The sequence below is a fragment of the Metopolophium dirhodum genome, chromosome 7, assembly GCF_019925205.1.
Source record: "Metopolophium dirhodum isolate CAU chromosome 7, ASM1992520v1, whole genome shotgun sequence".
NCBI lineage: Eukaryota > Metazoa > Arthropoda > Insecta > Hemiptera > Aphididae > Metopolophium > Metopolophium dirhodum.
In genome coordinates this window covers 26,558,697-26,576,240 of record NC_083566.1, presented here as the reverse complement: position 1 = coordinate 26,576,240, position 17,544 = coordinate 26,558,697, and the positions used below count along the sequence as shown (strand labels likewise).

Here is a 17,544-nt window from a genome sequence, read left to right as displayed (position 1 = left end):
AATGCGTTTTAAGCAACATTTTTTTTTAATTGAACATTGGACCTTATAATCATGATTTATCAATAGTAAATCGGGTCATACTATAGTTACTGTCAGAATTTTATATATCTAAACAAATTGTTCTTTAACATCATATACTTCAATTTATAATCCATTGTATTGTTATCTTAAATTATTTTGTAGGAAATTACGTCAAAATGAGCTACAAGATCAATATTTTATAGTAAACTAGTAAATATATAATTTACAATTTTTCAATTAAAAGTAACATCACATTTTCAATAGGTTTACATGGTAATAACTTAACCTGTATAAATAAGAACTAAGTTGTATGTATTGAATTATCGTTTATTTTTAATTAGGACAAATTAACAGTTATAATTACATACAATGCATAATATCAATATTTGATCTACAATTTTGACAGGTATTGAATTAAAAATAATATTTTTTGTTATAAAAATCATATTAACATTATTTTTTTATTTTTACATTAATAGTTATTAAAGATTAGGTATAAAAATAAAATACTTTAGTATTAGAGAATAGTTTAACTCCACAATCAATTTAAGCAGAACCGGTAGGGAAATTAAAGGTTAGATAGTCCCAGTTATAATAATTCCTTTGCGTTTGAAAGTAAAACACCCAACCAATAAGTAACACAGACCAGAAAATAAAGCCAATACCAGATCTCAAAACATAACGCTGAAATTGAGGCTGTTCTTCAAATGGTTCAGCTAGATAAGCATCATTATAATGCCATACAAAATTTACCAACCAAAAAAATGGCAACAAGAAAAATCCTGCAATATAATAAGTACGACAGATATTCAGCTTTTCATCCTTTTTAATACTTGTTCTCCAATTATGGGGTGGCCTATGTTCAGTTTGATTTCCATCATGTACATTATGAGTCTGTGGATTTTGACGAATTCTTACTTCTGGATACTGACTTTCAGTTTCATTTGCTTGAGAAGTTGTTGGATTTGATGACACATCTAAAATTAAATAGTGATGAGATTAATTATCATTACAATATGTGGAGTTATAAACAATACAAAAACCATTAAATTTTTAAACAAGTTAATACCGCAGAATAAATAATACATTGATCTTCCCGAAATTTAGGTTAGTAAGATGGTTTATCATAAAATGTTGTTTTCTCTTTTACCTCACATAATACTATAAGGGTATCAATAAAATATGATTTTTACCCTAAATTTCAAGTTTAATTAGTTATTAAGAGAACATTATACCCATAATTAGTGTTGTCTCTATCCAAAGACGGATTTAAGGGTTTAAACAAAGTCGGCAAATCAATAAAAGGGGCTTCGTACAAAATGCATCAGTAACATGTGTTTACAAGATAAAATGTATTATTTTTTTGTGGTAAAAATTTAAAAAAAATGAATTATGATATGGGGGTCTATCTATATTAGGAGAAAGTCCCGTCGGCATTTGCTAACTAAATGACCGTCAAATCCGCCATTGTCTGTTTTACTACATATTTTACTTATCCTCAGATATGAGCATTTAAAAATTAACAGATTTATTATTATTAAAGGTTTACTGCAATCTTATTACGAAACGTCTATAGTTGAACCTAAATAAAAACAATTCATTCTTACCCATTATTTATGATGAAGTTACAAAATATATTAATATACAGAGAGTATTGACTAGAGTTGTAACAAATATTTTTATTTTAGACAGTTTATTATTTAATTAAATTATAATTATAATTAATTAAGATGCCAAATTAGTAAATTACTAATAGGCCATGATAGTATGCATGACAAAATAAATATTTGTTATTTGTCATGATATTATGATAAAATCTCTTATCTTCTCTTCTCTTCTTATCTATTATCTCAGAGACAGTCTTCGTTTTCTTCCGCCAGGCTCACGCGATCAAATAAGGAATAGCCAATAAAAAAATTCCGTCGCCGCGGCCGCGTTATCACCGCTTTTTATCATTTCACTGATTTATGACATTTTTGGAAATTTAGCATTTTCACACGATTTTGACAATTTTCGAGCCTTTTTCGCCCCTTTTATACTTGATTCGCGTAGCTCGCGTTTTTTCGAAGCCGCCGATGTGTGGTTTATATTCGCGCGCCATCCGTAGCGGTCGCAATGTCGATCGCAAAATGTTCTCCTGGCTGGACTTTTTAACCGATTTTTTTCGTTTTCTTCAACCGTTTCGTCTTTTTGCACGCTGTTCGTGCCCGAATCGTGCAGTAAATGTTTTGTAAAAGTCATTTATATGCGCTTTTTCCTCGAAATCGGTTCGTTCGCCTCGCAATCGCGTTTCCAAATGACGTCGGGCGAGCCTGCGACATACATGTATGTAATATACATGTATTAGAGTACGATTTTTGTCTATGATTTAATTTTTTTTTTTTAATCATATTTCTTATCCCACTCCGGGAGAACTAGTAGATACTAAAGACCTGGAAGGGCCGGGCTTTTGAAATAAAATAAAGGGTTGGACCGGGCTTTTTAAGGATTTTTCTTCGACAGTAAATAATCACAATTATTAAAAATTATATATAATAAAATATATGGATAAAATTGATGGAGGTAGATAGTAGGCACCATAGACCTGCAAGGGCCGTAAATTTTCAGCCCGGTCCGGTCCATCAATTTTATCATCAGGCCCGTCCCGCCCGGGTCCAAAAAATATTGTGAAAAAAAAGCCCAGACTTGGGTTTTTTTTTGTAGGCCTGGTTTAAAAATTTTGTAAAATGTTTACATGACAATGTCTTATGACAAGTATTTTAATGATAACTGGGGTTTATGTACCTAATACTTATTACATTTACTTGTAGTTTTATGAAAACTAGCTAAGTAGATCTAACAGAAAATACTTTTAATTTACCTACGAAAAATCAGCTACAAAATTAAGTCAAACAAGGTAGATCTCAAGATGATTAAAAACATTAAAAAATTAAAACATCACATTAAAGAAAAGTCAACTTACTATTATTCTCACTCCTCAACCACAATTTTAACCTACACTTCTTCTAAATAAAATCATAGAATCAACTTCCAATTGATATTTTAAATCTATAATATCTATAATATTTTTAAATCTATAAAATCAGTAATCACATACAATTTCAATTGAGTGTCAGTACAACTCAGTACCATCGTGCTCAGTACTCACCACAATGTAATATCAACAATACCTATTCACATAGACCTATAAATTCGTTATTTAATATTCGGTGTATGGTGTTCAAAATTAATCTTAACTTTACCGTTGCCCAGAATAAAAATTCTGATTCGCAGCAGTACATTATCAGGTGGCGGTAGATCGCGGACACCATGCTGTTTGCACGTAAGTGTATGATTTAACTCTAAAATATTAAAGTTATACCAAGTTTGTCATATTCTACCTATGGTGGATAATTATAATCAAAATCCTAACCTAACCATATTAAAATCAGATTAATAAAAAAAACCAAATTTAACCTATCTTTTTCCCAGAGATCTAATCTACACACAAACATTCAATTATACATATATATATATATTGACGAAAAATAATAATACAAATCAACAAACATGGCCATCGTAACCACCAATAGCAAGCATTTTAATCTGCAACTAAATTTTTTATTATTTAGTTTATTTTTTTCTAGACAGATGGCGCCACTGTTGTTGTTTGTTTCATCCATATTTCCTACTTTTCCGGTTAAGTTTCTTAAAATTGTATTACATAAAAACCTTCTCCTGACAATTACGAACACAACAAAAAAAGAATTAGCAAAATCGGTCCAGCCGTTCACGCGTGATGCGACGACCAAGGAATAGACGTTGTTGTTTTTGGCCATGCCGCGAGGTGTGCATTTAATAGGCCATAACTCCGGAACCACTTATCGCACAGCGTACAAGCTTCACAGAAACCATATTTATATCAATTTTAATATGCACTGAAATTGGTTTGGTGGATCTTGAGTTATTCAATTTATTTATAATGTACACTTATTTTTATATATATAGAAGATAACAAACTTTGGATATAAAATAAAGATTTAAATAATACATTTTTAAGTTTGAAAATTCAAAGTGTGGATGTAAAAATTAACGTGAGTATAACTATAACTATAACTGCGCAGTGTAAGGTTAAATATATTTTAAAATGAGTTATTTTTTATATTTGATATGTAATCATGGTAATTGTAAAAAAGGCATGATTTATTATTTTAAATTGTGATTATTTACAGTCGAAGAAAAATTCTTAAAAACCCCGGTCCAACCCTTGTTTGATTATTCGAAGTCCGGCCCGGCCCGAAAAATTGTACAAATAAAGGCCCAAGCCCGGTCCGGAATAAAATTCCAAGACTTAAAAAATCCCGGTCTAACCCTTTATTTTATTTCAAAAGGCCCGGCCCGGTCCAATGTCACTATGGGCCAGGCTTTTTAAGGACCGAGTCAGACCGGCCCTTGCACGTCTTTAGACTAGGTACCCACGAATAAAATACAAGTACCCTCGCTGCGGAACAGTACTGGGAAAGACAGGAGTAAGGTGGTGATAAGGGCGCGTATCGCCACAATATTTATTAGATATTTTTATTTAGTCATTTTCTTGTCGTTTCGTTTCGCCTTCTAGCAAGGATTTCCTCAGACGTGAAAATAGCCACTGCGATTTGTAAATTTTACCGAATAATATACAGGGGTAGTTTCTATTGGTGATTGCTATAGTATAAGTTTCAATGATGGCCTCAACTGTTCAAAACAATACAGCTCAAAAAAAAAGGCCACTACGAGCCGTAGAAAAAAGGTATGTTGTTAATAACACGGTTTACTTTGTTATATATTTGTTTTAATTTTGTGTTTGTAATCATTATTCATCATTTTTAGATCCAATTTAATATGTAAAGTGAAATATTGCAATATGCTTCCAGACATACCCTTTGATTTAAAATTCCTCTCGTATCCTTTCGATGCAACAAGGTGGGATACTCTGTTTTTTACACTTACCTATAACTTTTATTTAAATTCATTTAAGATAATTTATTTTATAGATTTGTACAATATAACTCTACGCCTTTAGAGAGATCATACAAATTTGAAATACTTGTAGATCATGATTTAGGACTCAACATTAACTTGGTTAATAAAGACAAGTATGCATTAAACTATAATTTACAAATGCATGATGCTGATGAAAAACTTTTGGAAGAAGATGCCTTAGCTCCACAAGATTCTAAAAGGTATAATTTTACATTCACTTTTTATTTATAACATAAATTATCTTACCAAAAACAAAATCAATGATTTGTTTTATACATAATAGTATATAAATAATGTCTAGGTAACATAATGTCAAAATTATTAGTTAAAACATTTGATGTTAATAAAGATTGAAGTTTAATAGTAACATTTAATTTACTTGAATTTTAATTAAATTTATCTTAAAAATGATATATATGTTCTAACAATGTCCGGTTAAAGTTAACCGACACTTAACCAGCGGAATTCTCCTGGTAATAATCTGTTGTCAGTCGGTTAGCGTTAGCCGTCACTTTACCGGACATTGTAAGAATGGCCCTAAATAACCTATTTGTTATTTTTAACTGTTGTGTTTTTGTATTTATAATATTGATTAATAAATACTGAAGATATTTGTCAATTTGGTTTAAACTCTAAATCTTCTATCTAGAATCGATTTTGTAAATATTTTTCATAAAAAATAATATTTCTAGGTCAAGACGTCATGCCAGAAGTGTATCATGGTTACGACGTACAGAATATATTTCTACAGAACAAACTAGGTTTCAACCACAAACAATTGAAAAAGTTGAGGCTAAAGTTGGGTTCAGTATCAAAAAGAACTTTAAGGTATAATTTTGAAAATAAAACTTCTTCTAACTCTTTTTTACTAAATGAATATTTTTCTAAATCAAAATACTAAATTGTTTCAGGAGGAGACTCTTTACACGGACAGAGACAGCCAGATGAAAGCAATTGAAAAGACGTTTGAAGACAATAAAAAACCAGTTGAAAAACATTACAGAAAACCAAATGTCCATGCCGTTGAGACATTTAATGTTTTTCCAGATTTCAAAGTAAAATTTAACATTTTGATAATTGTAATAGATTGATTAATTGTTTAAATAATGTAACTTACTTATTTTTAATTAGAATTGGAGATTTCCGTGTGCTCAAGTTATCTTTGATTCTGATCCAGCTCCAATGGGTCGGCCTATTCCAGCTCAAGTGGAAGAAATGTCTCAAGCTATGATTAGGTAATTAATACTATTATATTTTTAAACCATCAAAATAAAAAATAATTTTATGTAATAGTAAAATTGTTATAACATTATAAACTAAAGCTTATGAAAAAATTTCAGAGGTGTAATGAATGAAAGTGGTGAACAGTTTGTAGCTTACTTTTTACCATCTGAAGAAACTATAGTTAAACACCGTGAAGATGCTGTTGAAGCACGTCCATATGCTGACGATTATGAATATGAGTACAAAATGGCCAGAGAATACAACTGGGTTGTAAAAAGCAAGAGTAGTAAAGGATACGAGGAAAATTATTTTTTTATTGTACAGCCAGATGGAGTATTTTATAATGAATTGGAAACAAGGTTTGGTTTAGACTATTTTAGATAAATATATTTTTTAAATCATGACTATATAATGAACATACATTTTAGAGTTCGTTTAAGTAAGAGGCGACAAAAAATTGGTACACAAAGTAGTAGTTCTAATACCAGATTAATTGTTCGTCATGTTCCAATCAATGAACAAGAATTCAGTGTTCACAAATTGAGAGAAAAACAGTTACAACCGTACGATGAAGAAGAAGAAGCTAAAGCTGAGGAAGCAGCTAAAAAAGCAATGCAAGGTAATTGTTAAATGATTTAAAATAAAGTGCTTTGGTAAAAATAATTGTATAGTTTACTGAGTATTAATTTACACTTCATATTGCACAATTTTATTTAAATAAGCAATAAATAGAATAATTTACTATAAAACAAAAAAATTAATATTGGATGAATACTATAAATTATCCTTGTGTATATATAAATTAAAACTTACATAGAGGATAAACAAGAATTTTGTTCACTTCTGTTGTCTTATTGATAACAGAAACAGATAATCAAATTTTTATTTTTTAGTGAGTCAATCAGTTTACTCAGTGCTTCTCCATCTTTACTGAATATTTAATATTCCTTTAGGCTTCGTACATTTAAAGTATATATATATTTTTTTTTAATTGGCCCTTAAGCCTGGCAACTATGGCCATTAGCTGTTTGTTCATATTGTTGGTTGGTAAACACGTGTGTGTAGTTTTTGGCAGATTTTCAAGTGGGCACCTGTAGGTATCTGCCATGCCCGGGTGGGGGATGGCGGCACTTGTTCTCTGGACACCGTGACTTGTCCGAAGAAAAATGCCGCCCATGGCTGAGAAATCGAACTCGGGTCGACTGCGTCACAGCTGACGCCTTAGTCCACTCGGCCACTCCGTCCCCCTAATGTACAATAAGTTAACTGTTTAATATAGAAAAAAAGTGTACAATTGTACACTTCAAACGTTTTATTTTCACCACCTTGACAAATATCAGAGAAAAAGTACTGAAATGTGTACATGTACTTTTAAATGATTGATATATGATTAAACATTTAAATAAAAAATAAACAATAATAATAGTTGTTTTATATACATATAAGATTCGTCTGCTTGAATCAGGGTTTTTTTCGTAATTGTCCTAATGGTCAGTAATCACATTATTTTTTTTTTAAATATTTTTAACATATTTTTTACTACATCTATTTTAATATTTTTCCAGCTGCAAAAGAAAGTACAAAGGAAATAACAACTACAAACAAAGCAGATAGTAATGAAGATGATGATAATGAGTCTAGAAAAGGTGATGAATCTTAAATCTATTTATACTTTGATATTTGAACGCTGGTAATGTATGCATCAAATTTTAACATAACTATGTTTCATTTTTTATATAGGTTTAAAACTAAAAGTAACATACAGCACCGCTATTCTCATAAATAAATTTAAAAAATGTCATTTATCAGAAGTTTTAGGAAAACTGTAAAATATTCAAGGATAATCAGGACTCTATTTAAAAAAAAAAAATATCTACCTATTTATTTTGACTTTACTCAGATTAGCTTTTAAGACTATAAAATTATAATTAGTGTTATGAAAATTGAAGTTAATTGACTGATTAATCCCACTTAAGGGTTCCATATTAATTTTACTTAAACCGAGACAAACATTTTGTATATAATTTTATGAAAAATTCTAACCATTCCTCTCTGATCAACCAGTTTTAACACACTATTTTTCCGTAACTAGAATACCACTCACAATGGACAGCACTCTTTTACATAAGTTTGTAAGGAAAAAACTAACTCAATGCTACAAATCATAATGAGTAACCGACAAAATTATCAACTAACAATAATTGATTAGAACAATTCTAAAGAGGGAATTGGAAAACAACGAAAATATTCAGTAATAATTGTCACTAAGCCAAAAAAATAATTTTAAGATAGATTTCATCAGTCAATAAAATATTCATTATTATTTATTAAAACAATATTGTTTTTCTACTTGAAGTATTAAGTAAAAGACAAAATGAGAAAATGGTCGTATATATTATTAAAGTTTGATCTGGTCAATTTGCTGTCCTGATAGCATGTTAAAGAGACAACCGGACGCTATATTCAAAACCAGGACGTATGGCTACCCCAATATCACTAAATATACTAAATATCACACTAAATTTCTAGATTTCAAATAGGTTAAATAAAAATATATCTATTCTAGATTTAACCTCCCCTGAAGCTGACAATCTTTTTTCTCTTTTAACTTACTCGATAAAAATAATATACTAATAGTAAATTTTATCAATTATCTATATAACTGCTATTATTACTATTTATTATAATTAAACAAAACAATTTTAATATAATAGTAAATTGCTTTAATATTTATGAAATTTTAATAAATAATTATAAAATTTTTTTATTTTTATTTTCAGATGATTCTAAAAAGAACAATTTAGTTTCAGATAGTGATGTTTTTGATGACAATGAAGAACGTTTAGCTACATCTAACACTAAACGTGCTAACAATGAAATAGTTGATGATGGCAAAGAAAAAAATAACAAACGTCTAAGACCTGCTAGTGATGTAAATTCTGATAGTGACACTAGTGAAATCTAATAGTCATAAGATTATTCATAATAATGAAGATTGATTGTTATTCATTATTAAAAAAAACATTTAAAAATTGAAATGAAATACGTGTTATCATTGATTATAAATACTAGTATTTATAATCAATGGTTTTATTTTACAGTATTTAGTAATATTATGTAATATTATTATATGATGTTGAATAATAATTGTAATTTTTAACACGAAAATAAGCCACCATAATACGGTCAAACACTCATATAATGTCTGCAACAGTGCAATGTTGTGTTACTATTATCGAGTTGTATATACAAATTACCAGCATGGCGTTAGGTATTAGCTAAAAAGTTTTCCAAAACAATTTATTTTTATTTTCCTAAAGTTTACAGTTATGTCAGGTATATTAAACAAAATCTATAAATTGTATTAGTAAAATTGTTTATAAATACAAAATGCTCAGTCATAATTTAATTTAAAGGTCTTCAATTAGCCTACCAAGCCCTAGTGCCATTAGAAATTGGATTTCAAATATTGAAACAAAATATTTATTTTTTAAAAATGTTTTAAAAGAAATTGCAAATTTTCCTGACTATGACAAATATTGCTGTCTTATGTTATATGTCTGATGTTTATTAGATTCTATATGTGAATTAAGAAGGAACTTTATTGGGACAAAGTTAATCATAAGTATATAAGAAAATACAAATTTTTAATTAGGATAATGAATCATATAAATGTGTAAGTTTTTTTTTATTCTTTGTAGATATAGTGGATATTATGATTGTAGCAATAATGTGACTGTTGAAGATATTCAGGGGCGCCATTTGGGGTATCGCAGGATATACATTGGCGGCCCTAATTTTCGCCGTATCATATTGGCCTGCCTTAATTTCATGCCGGCGCCGATGCCCGATGTATCAGTTAAAATTGAATTAATTGAAATAATTATTATAAGATAAAAGTATTTTATAAATAAAGGGACATACTTAGATATATTTAGATATCAATGATATAGAAAGAAAACGTATATAAATGAATAATGATATTATACTTTAATCAGTGTTATCACTTAAAATATTAATTATTTTTCATCCCTAATAGTAAGTTAAGACTCCAACATTGCTACATTTCAATTTTCATTGTTATAACTATGGCCTGGTAGTAGAAAATTGTGGCCTGGTAAAAAATTTGGCAGTCCTATTTTAAAACTGAAATGGCGCCCCTGAAGATATTACTGAGTCCAATGAATTTGGAATTAAAATAATAATCTTTTCAAGAACAAACAAAAGCTGATTCAAAAGCAAATTTAGAAGTTATACAATTTTTGACCGTGACATGTTTTAAAATGTCGCCGCCAGCACGAAAGAACGTACCGAAATGAGTTGCACGATTAAACGACCACAGGCTGCGTACGTTAGGGTTGCCACTTTAACCCGCAATGGGAATTAAGGAATTTTCATGTTTTTTGCGTTTTTAAAATCATGAAGATTATTTAAGTCTTCATGATTAAATTATTAAAATATTATTATCTATTCTATGATCACGATTTAAGATAGACTATACTGGCTTAGATCATACATTATAGATTTACATATAATCTATAAACCTTGGATCTAAGCAAGGTGTATCGACATCAATACACCTTGCTATGATATATCCGTGTAAATCCATGAAGAATATGGCTGTGGGTCACTGAACTCTATAATGTGCCGTGGACACACAGAATACAGAAATCTATTAGTTTGTGGCACAGATATCATGAACAAAATAAATAGGTATGCTACCAACGTAACTAATATTGGTCGAGAACGCGCACCCCTCCCGCACTTCACCAAGAACTGTGACGTAAGCCGTTCTCACCAGCAGAAATAATAATAATAATAATAATATATACATAATATCGGAGAACGGTTGACGTAATTTTTGTGGTGGGAGAACACACAGTTGCGTATCACAAAGTTGATAGCATACCTATTTATTTTGTCATAGATCATTAATAAAGTATTTTTATATATTTGTAGCATAGGGTAATAGTTATTAGTTATTACTCTATGGTCTGTAGGCTTTGGATATATTCATTTTATATATTTCGTATAATAATTAATTATATTATTCCATGAAATAATATTATCAAAATTGAATATAAATCGACAACAAAATAAAAACATATGTTTATCAGGAACCAGAAATTTGGTACTATTGCATATTTGCATTGCATTGTTTATAAACAATTATTATTTATTAGTTTATAGTTTCATACTTCAATACTTGAATTATTATTCTCCGATACTTCGGTCTTCATTACCTACTGTTTTCATCTTCCATATTATAATAATTTATAAATTTAATTTTAATAAATAAATATTGGATAGTTCAGTATTTGGCATTTTGATTATTTAATTATTTAATACTCAAGACTTTAAAGTTACGAATTACTATTAATTTATTACTTGATTTTCAATTTGGGTACCAGGATCCTGAATTTTTTTATGGAGATATTAGTTTAATAACTGCTATTGAATGTACTTCAAAAAAGAAGCTTTCTCTTGAAAAATAATAAATAGTAATTATATTTAATATTAGATAATTGTAGTTATCATTGATAATAGAATATATACATTCTAGAATCAATTGTATATTACACAAATAAATATTTGTTTAAAAAGGATGTAGGTGTTTATTTTTACCAAAAAATTTTTATGTTATTTTTTTTGGTAACATTTTAAATATATTTTAATATACAATGTACATAATTAACAAATATATTATTATTTTTTTAGATTTAAAATCTCGAAATAATGTCCAAGCGAGTAACAAACGATCGTCCTGATTATTCTGATCCTACTGATGATAGTGATGGTAGTGATTTTGATGAAGTGAAGAAAAAAACTATAATGGTTGGTAGTGATTATCAAGCACAAATTCCTGATGGATTGTCCAAGTATGGGGATGATCCACCATACCAAAATGTTGACAAACTTCTCTGGGACCCTCATAATACAACCGATGCAGTCATTGCTGACTATCTTCATCATATTCATGAAATTTCTCACGGTTCAAATATGTTACCCAAAGGTAAGCATGTACGAGATGATGAAAACGCTTTATTTTTACTTTCGCAATGCGGATTTAATACTGAAGAAGCATTACGTCGAGTTTCATTAAATGATCAAATGTTTGGTCGAAGAGCCATGATGGTGTGGTCAGAAGAAGAATGCAAAAATTTTGAAAATGGTATTCGTTGTTTTAACAAAAACTTCTATCTGATTCAACAGCACAGAGTGACTACAAGAACAGTTGGTGAACTTGTTCATTTTTATTATTTATGGAAGAAAACAGAAAGGCATGATGTGTTTGCTAGTAAAGAACGACTGGAAAAGAAAAAATATGCTCTTCAACCAGGTATTACATTTTATGAAGATGGAGAAAACTCTGTACTTAATCAAAAGACGAATCAAGTTGGGAATTGTTTAATTTACTGTGATCCAAAACGGTTACAACGGATGGAAACATCAGGTGTACATGTCACTCTTGTGGATAACTAAAGGGGTTGTTAAATTATTATTAACTTAATATATTATTAATATGTTAAATTAGCTTAATTTTAATACATTTAAGTATAAATAAGACGTTCCTCTAACAATTTACTGTAAATTTATTTATTTATTAAGGTATTTTAATATGAGGATGTACTACATTTCTATTAAGTATTATTAATATAATAATTTCTAAATTATTATGTAATATTTAAAGTTGAAATGTTAACATTTAACTTGGAATAGGGTTTTTAAATATTAAAAATAATTGTAAAATTAAACTGGTGAAGTAATTCACTTTATATTTAATTAATATTGGTTCTTATAAATACACTTACACTTAATGGTGTCTTAATATATTATTTTTATATGTTATGCTTTCAGATTAAAATAGTTTTATTGTTAGTGGAGCGTTTTACAATTCTAAAAATTATGATTATTATGTTTAGACTTAAATTATAATTTTTGTACAAATAGATTTTAGGAAAAATATTTTATTCTTTTATTAATATTAGATAAATTACTGATTGTTTAACTGTAAAAGTATAGTTTGCAGGTAGTATGTTTGAAATAATAAAATATACTACTTACATAATTTATTGTAAGATGTCTGCATTTTGTTGTTAAATAACAAATTGTTAGTTTTATATTTTTGGTCACAATAGAAATCATATTTATACAGGAACAAAATAATTTTAGCTAAATAGCACTAGGTACTTAACCTATATTGACTGATATTATTTTTGCAAAATGTAAACATAAATTTATTAAATATTATGCTTTTGGCCTTTGTGCTTTCTGGATTCCTATTTTCATTTATTAATTCTTTACCTATGTCAATTTGAATATTATAATTTTTTCTATTTTACTTGTCTAATGTATATTTTTTTTAAGATTATGAATTTTATTTATTTATAAAGAAATATGATTGTAACATATTGTAAATTAAACAACTGCAATTTGTAAAGCAAAATCTGCATGTACTATTTTGTCTTCTATATTTTTTATGAATTATTTTACTAAACAGTAAGTTCATACTTTTATTTTTATTTATTTTTAATATAGGTTTGATTTAAACTGATGTTAATCCATTTAAAGTTTATAATTTTTGTTTAATAGATTTTATCATAATTATGGTATATTTTTTTGAATTATTCAATTGTTAGTTATTACCAGCATTCAACATTTATCATTTTTATTAATCTTTGTAATTCCATTTCCATTGAATCATTTATCGAATCAAAATATTTTTGTTATTTTAGTTTCATTTAAAATCATACATACCTACTTAATTCAAAATTACTTACAAATTACAATGTTAATGTTTTGCTAGGCCTTAAGTTCATAAAATAACTCATATTAACAGAAGAGCATTCAATATCTGGAAAGTTAAACAGATTATGAATTTGGAATATCCGATTGTAAATATCTTCCTTGTGACAGTTGGTTTGTATGTGGCTTACTTTAGGTTGAAGTATCAATTATGGATAGGTACTTTTCATTAAAAATTTGGCTATCGCCATGTTATTTCTAGTTGTTGATTTATATGCTGATCTTAATTTTAATCTTAATTAAACAAACCCAAATCTATAATATTAGTCCTATTCTGTAGGTGCTTGTTGGTTGTACATAATATGTAATTTGTTAAGCATGTAGTAAAGGGAAGAATCTTGCTATATCCACGGTTTACTTACTCTGTTAGTATATCAATATATTTTTATTTAATGTTAAGTATTTAGTTAAAAGTTAAAACTCATACAAATTATAATAATATATCTATTATCTACTGCTTGAATCAGTGGCGCCGAAGTACAAAATTAAATGAATGGTAAGGATCTCCGACAACCACCCATCCCACCCCACAAAACCCACTAAAAAAATTTGAAACCCCCTCACAGTCTCACAAACAATTTGCCATCCACTTTTGTTTTATTTTTGATCAGATTTCTCTTCTTTTTTCAACCAATATGTATGTAATAATATTAAAATAATAATTAATTACCTGCAACGATAGTACAAAATAAACAAAATGCAACCTTTTATATTATATTATAATATTATGTATACAATATTAATATTGTTATTACTCTTGATGGGCAATATTACTTAATAATTTGTGATCCTATTCCTATTAATTTTCATAATTTTATTCTCCTATGAACCCACCCCCAGCTAAATGTTTATATGTATGGCAGCTACCATACATAAACATGGACTTCGGCGCCACTGGCTTGAATGCAAAAGGGCAAAGCGACAATTTTACTACTTTCCATCAGAGAAAAATAAAAAGCCAGCAGTTGGCACAATTCTTAGAAGTTGCTTGTAACCCCCAAAAAGCGGCTTGCACCTACTTTTAGCATTTTTGTTAATAAAATATGTCTCTTTCCTGAAAAATAAAACTAAAATATTTCATTAATGAATGGTCAGAAGAACTCGTGCTTGTGCGTTTGAAATGTTTAACTGTCTGTCATCCATTAAACACCAAACCACTTAGCGTTTTAGCCCCTAAACTTTGCCTTGCAAGTTGATATTACACAAAAGCTTGCATTTTTCTCATTTGCCAAGGTGAACAGTCATCCCTATAATATATTTTGTCTGACCTATTTAAATTCTCAAGAAGTTGTACCAATAGTCAAAATACAATTTAAAAAGATGACCCGTTAGAAAAAAACATTTATCAGATCATTTGAAATTTGAAATGCATTTTTATACGTTTGCAATTTTGCATATTTTATACGAAGCTAAGGGGTGGGTCCGGTCACCCAAAATATTTACAGGCCACCCCATTATATTGCTAAAATATCAAAGGCTCAAATAATTGAGTAAAAAAGTTAAACCATATTAAAAAAGGTGGGTAAGTGGATGTCACTCTGCTGTACAGTAGGTTACAAGTGGGTCACTGTAATGGATGGTGTTAAATTTGAATTTAATGATATAATATCATTGTATAAGAAAAATAATTCTGAGCGAAAACGGTCAGTCAGCCTATGTTATTACTAAGTATATTTTATGATATTATTGTGAATAAAGTAATTTATATATAACCTATTTACGTGGAACCTTGTTTTAAAATTCAATCCCTAACTATAAAATGTGAACATTTTATAAATTTTTAACTACAAAATAATCATTAAATTTTAAATTTGATAAATTTTGTCAAAATTTGAATTTTAAATGCTTATAAAAAAAAATTGTACTAATGTATTTTTAATAATTTTCAACTGCTATTGTAACATTATATCAGGAGCCTTGCATTACATTTTCACGCTTTTTAACCCAACAAATAAAATTTTATTGATATTTATAGAAAAAAAACTAAAAAAAATGAAAATTGACAATGCCCATAAATAGCTCAAAAAGAATTTTATTTTCAAAATTTTATCGTAGGTAGAAAATGCTAATATAAACATTCAGTGAAATTTTCAAGTATCTACAGTCATACGTTTTTTTAATTACAACAAAATAAGATAATCGTTACAAGAGAAATTGAGTGAATATCAAATGTTGTAAAAATATGAATTTCAATCGCTCATAAAAATTTAATTTGACTTTCTTGTAGACATTTTTTTTTTGATAAAGGTAGATAAACTTATGGATAATTTTGTATTACATTTTCAAATCTTAGATTGAAAAAGAAAAATTTATATGAATTCCCAACTCAAAATAATTTGCTAATTTTCGTGATTTTTCCTTATTTTGTCAAGATTTGAACTTTAAATGCTTATAAATAAAAACTGTGACTAAGGATTTTTAATTTTTTTCATCTGCCTTTGAAACAATAACCTAGGAGTCTTTAAAATATTTGGAAAATGTTATGGTGTATAGAAAATGCTAGTTTAAACATTCAGTCAAAATTGCATGTACCTAAGGTAATTTGTTTTAGAGTTATACCAAAAACCAAAATCGATTTTCTCAAAAACAGATTTTGCGTAAAAATTCCCCTTTTTCCGTAATTTTTCTTTTTTTTTTCATGTTGCTTTTGATAACTACTGGGAAATTTTTACTTTTGACCCCAAAGTTCCAACTAGACTCACTTTCCTATCAGAAAGTTACTGTTGAAGAAAAACCAAGCACTTTTACTGTCCTAAAAGGTGATGACAGATAAAAAAAAAAAAAACATACATCATAGTAAAATCAATGATGTGTCAGAATCTAAAATATCTATTATGATATTTATTATTATTACATAATTATCTTTAACACTGTGTTCTCACGACGATTACAAATATTATAAACATAAGTTATAACAGCTTGTAATTTATAGCATCAAATGCAATTCGATTTTCGAACAGCATGGTCCGATTGCCAGAACTAACCAATAGTGATGGGAAGTGGGAACTATTTTAGTTCACTATTCGAACTATTCGATAGTCATCTACACCCTATTTACCTATTCGAATAGTTTATCGAATTGTTCATACGAATAGTTTATCGAATAGGAAGTATGGTTAATGGTTGCCCATAGACCTCTATGATAAGATCGTTTTAAACTCGCAACCAAATTAAATAACCAGAACAGCTGGAATATTCACCACTATATAATTAATCTTAACAAATAAGAATGCGATGCCGCCTTCAGTCGAAAGTCTAAAAAATACAATAGAGCAGCGACCCGTTTACCGATAAAGGTAAATTCAAATAACTTATGAGGGTGCTTCGTGACCCATGTTGTCATCTCTGTCTTACAAAGAATACAAACGTACAACATGATAAAAACCGTTTCACGCAAATAAGAACCATTTGGGCTATAATCCAAGTTAAATAACCCAATTTTCAGTCTTCACGCTATAAGAACGCTTAGTCTTCACACTATAGTCCACCGAA

The 17,544-nt window shown here is 28.5% G+C and overlaps 3 protein-coding genes across 3 annotated transcripts; 2 read left to right on the top strand and 1 right to left on the bottom strand.

Annotated features, from left to right (window-relative positions):
- Positions 1 to 334: 334 nt before the first annotated feature.
- LOC132949620 (gamma-secretase subunit PEN-2) lies at positions 335 to 1,825 on the bottom strand. Its single transcript, XM_061020599.1, has 2 exons — positions 1,629 to 1,825; positions 335 to 998 (listed from the first exon to the last, which is right to left on the bottom strand). Exons 1-2 carry the CDS (start codon positions 1,630 to 1,632, stop codon positions 568 to 570), a joined length of 435 nt encoding a protein of 144 aa, XP_060876582.1. The 5' UTR covers positions 1,633 to 1,825; the 3' UTR covers positions 335 to 567.
- A 601-nt stretch (positions 1,826 to 2,426) lies between these two features.
- LOC132949617 (RNA polymerase II-associated factor 1 homolog) lies at positions 2,427 to 9,873 on the top strand. The gene is made up of 10 exons (XM_061020597.1): positions 2,427 to 4,789; positions 4,870 to 4,962; positions 5,034 to 5,222; positions 5,715 to 5,850; positions 5,934 to 6,077; positions 6,154 to 6,257; positions 6,363 to 6,605; positions 6,675 to 6,865; positions 7,812 to 7,892; positions 9,027 to 9,873. Exons 1-10 carry the CDS (start codon positions 4,722 to 4,724, stop codon positions 9,209 to 9,211), a joined length of 1,434 nt encoding a protein of 477 aa, XP_060876580.1. The 5' UTR covers positions 2,427 to 4,721; the 3' UTR covers positions 9,212 to 9,873.
- Positions 9,874 to 11,408: 1,535 nt separating this feature from the next.
- Positions 11,409 to 13,771, top strand: LOC132949618 (mesoderm induction early response protein 1-like). Its single transcript, XM_061020598.1, has 2 exons — positions 11,409 to 11,747; positions 11,965 to 13,771. The coding sequence occupies exon 2, from the start codon at positions 11,983 to 11,985 to the stop codon at positions 12,727 to 12,729; it is 747 nt and encodes a 248-aa protein (XP_060876581.1). The 5' UTR covers positions 11,409 to 11,747; positions 11,965 to 11,982; the 3' UTR covers positions 12,730 to 13,771.
- The last annotated feature ends 3,773 nt before the right edge of the window (positions 13,772 to 17,544 follow it).

Excerpts from the sequence above, each read along its gene's own strand:
- LOC132949617 (XM_061020597.1), top strand. The coding sequence starts at position 4,722 with ATGATGGCCTCAACTGTTCAAAACAATACAGCTCAAAAAAAAAGGCCA. Across the intron at positions 5,851-5,933 it reads GTATCAAAAAGAACTTTAAG|GAGGAGACTCTTTACACGGA; the intron begins GTATAATTTTGA and ends AAATTGTTTCAG. Across the intron at positions 6,606-6,674 it reads TATAATGAATTGGAAACAAG|AGTTCGTTTAAGTAAGAGGC; the intron begins GTTTGGTTTAGA and ends CATACATTTTAG.
- LOC132949618 (XM_061020598.1), top strand. The coding sequence starts at position 11,983 with ATGTCCAAGCGAGTAACAAACGATCGTCCTGATTATTCTGATCCTACT.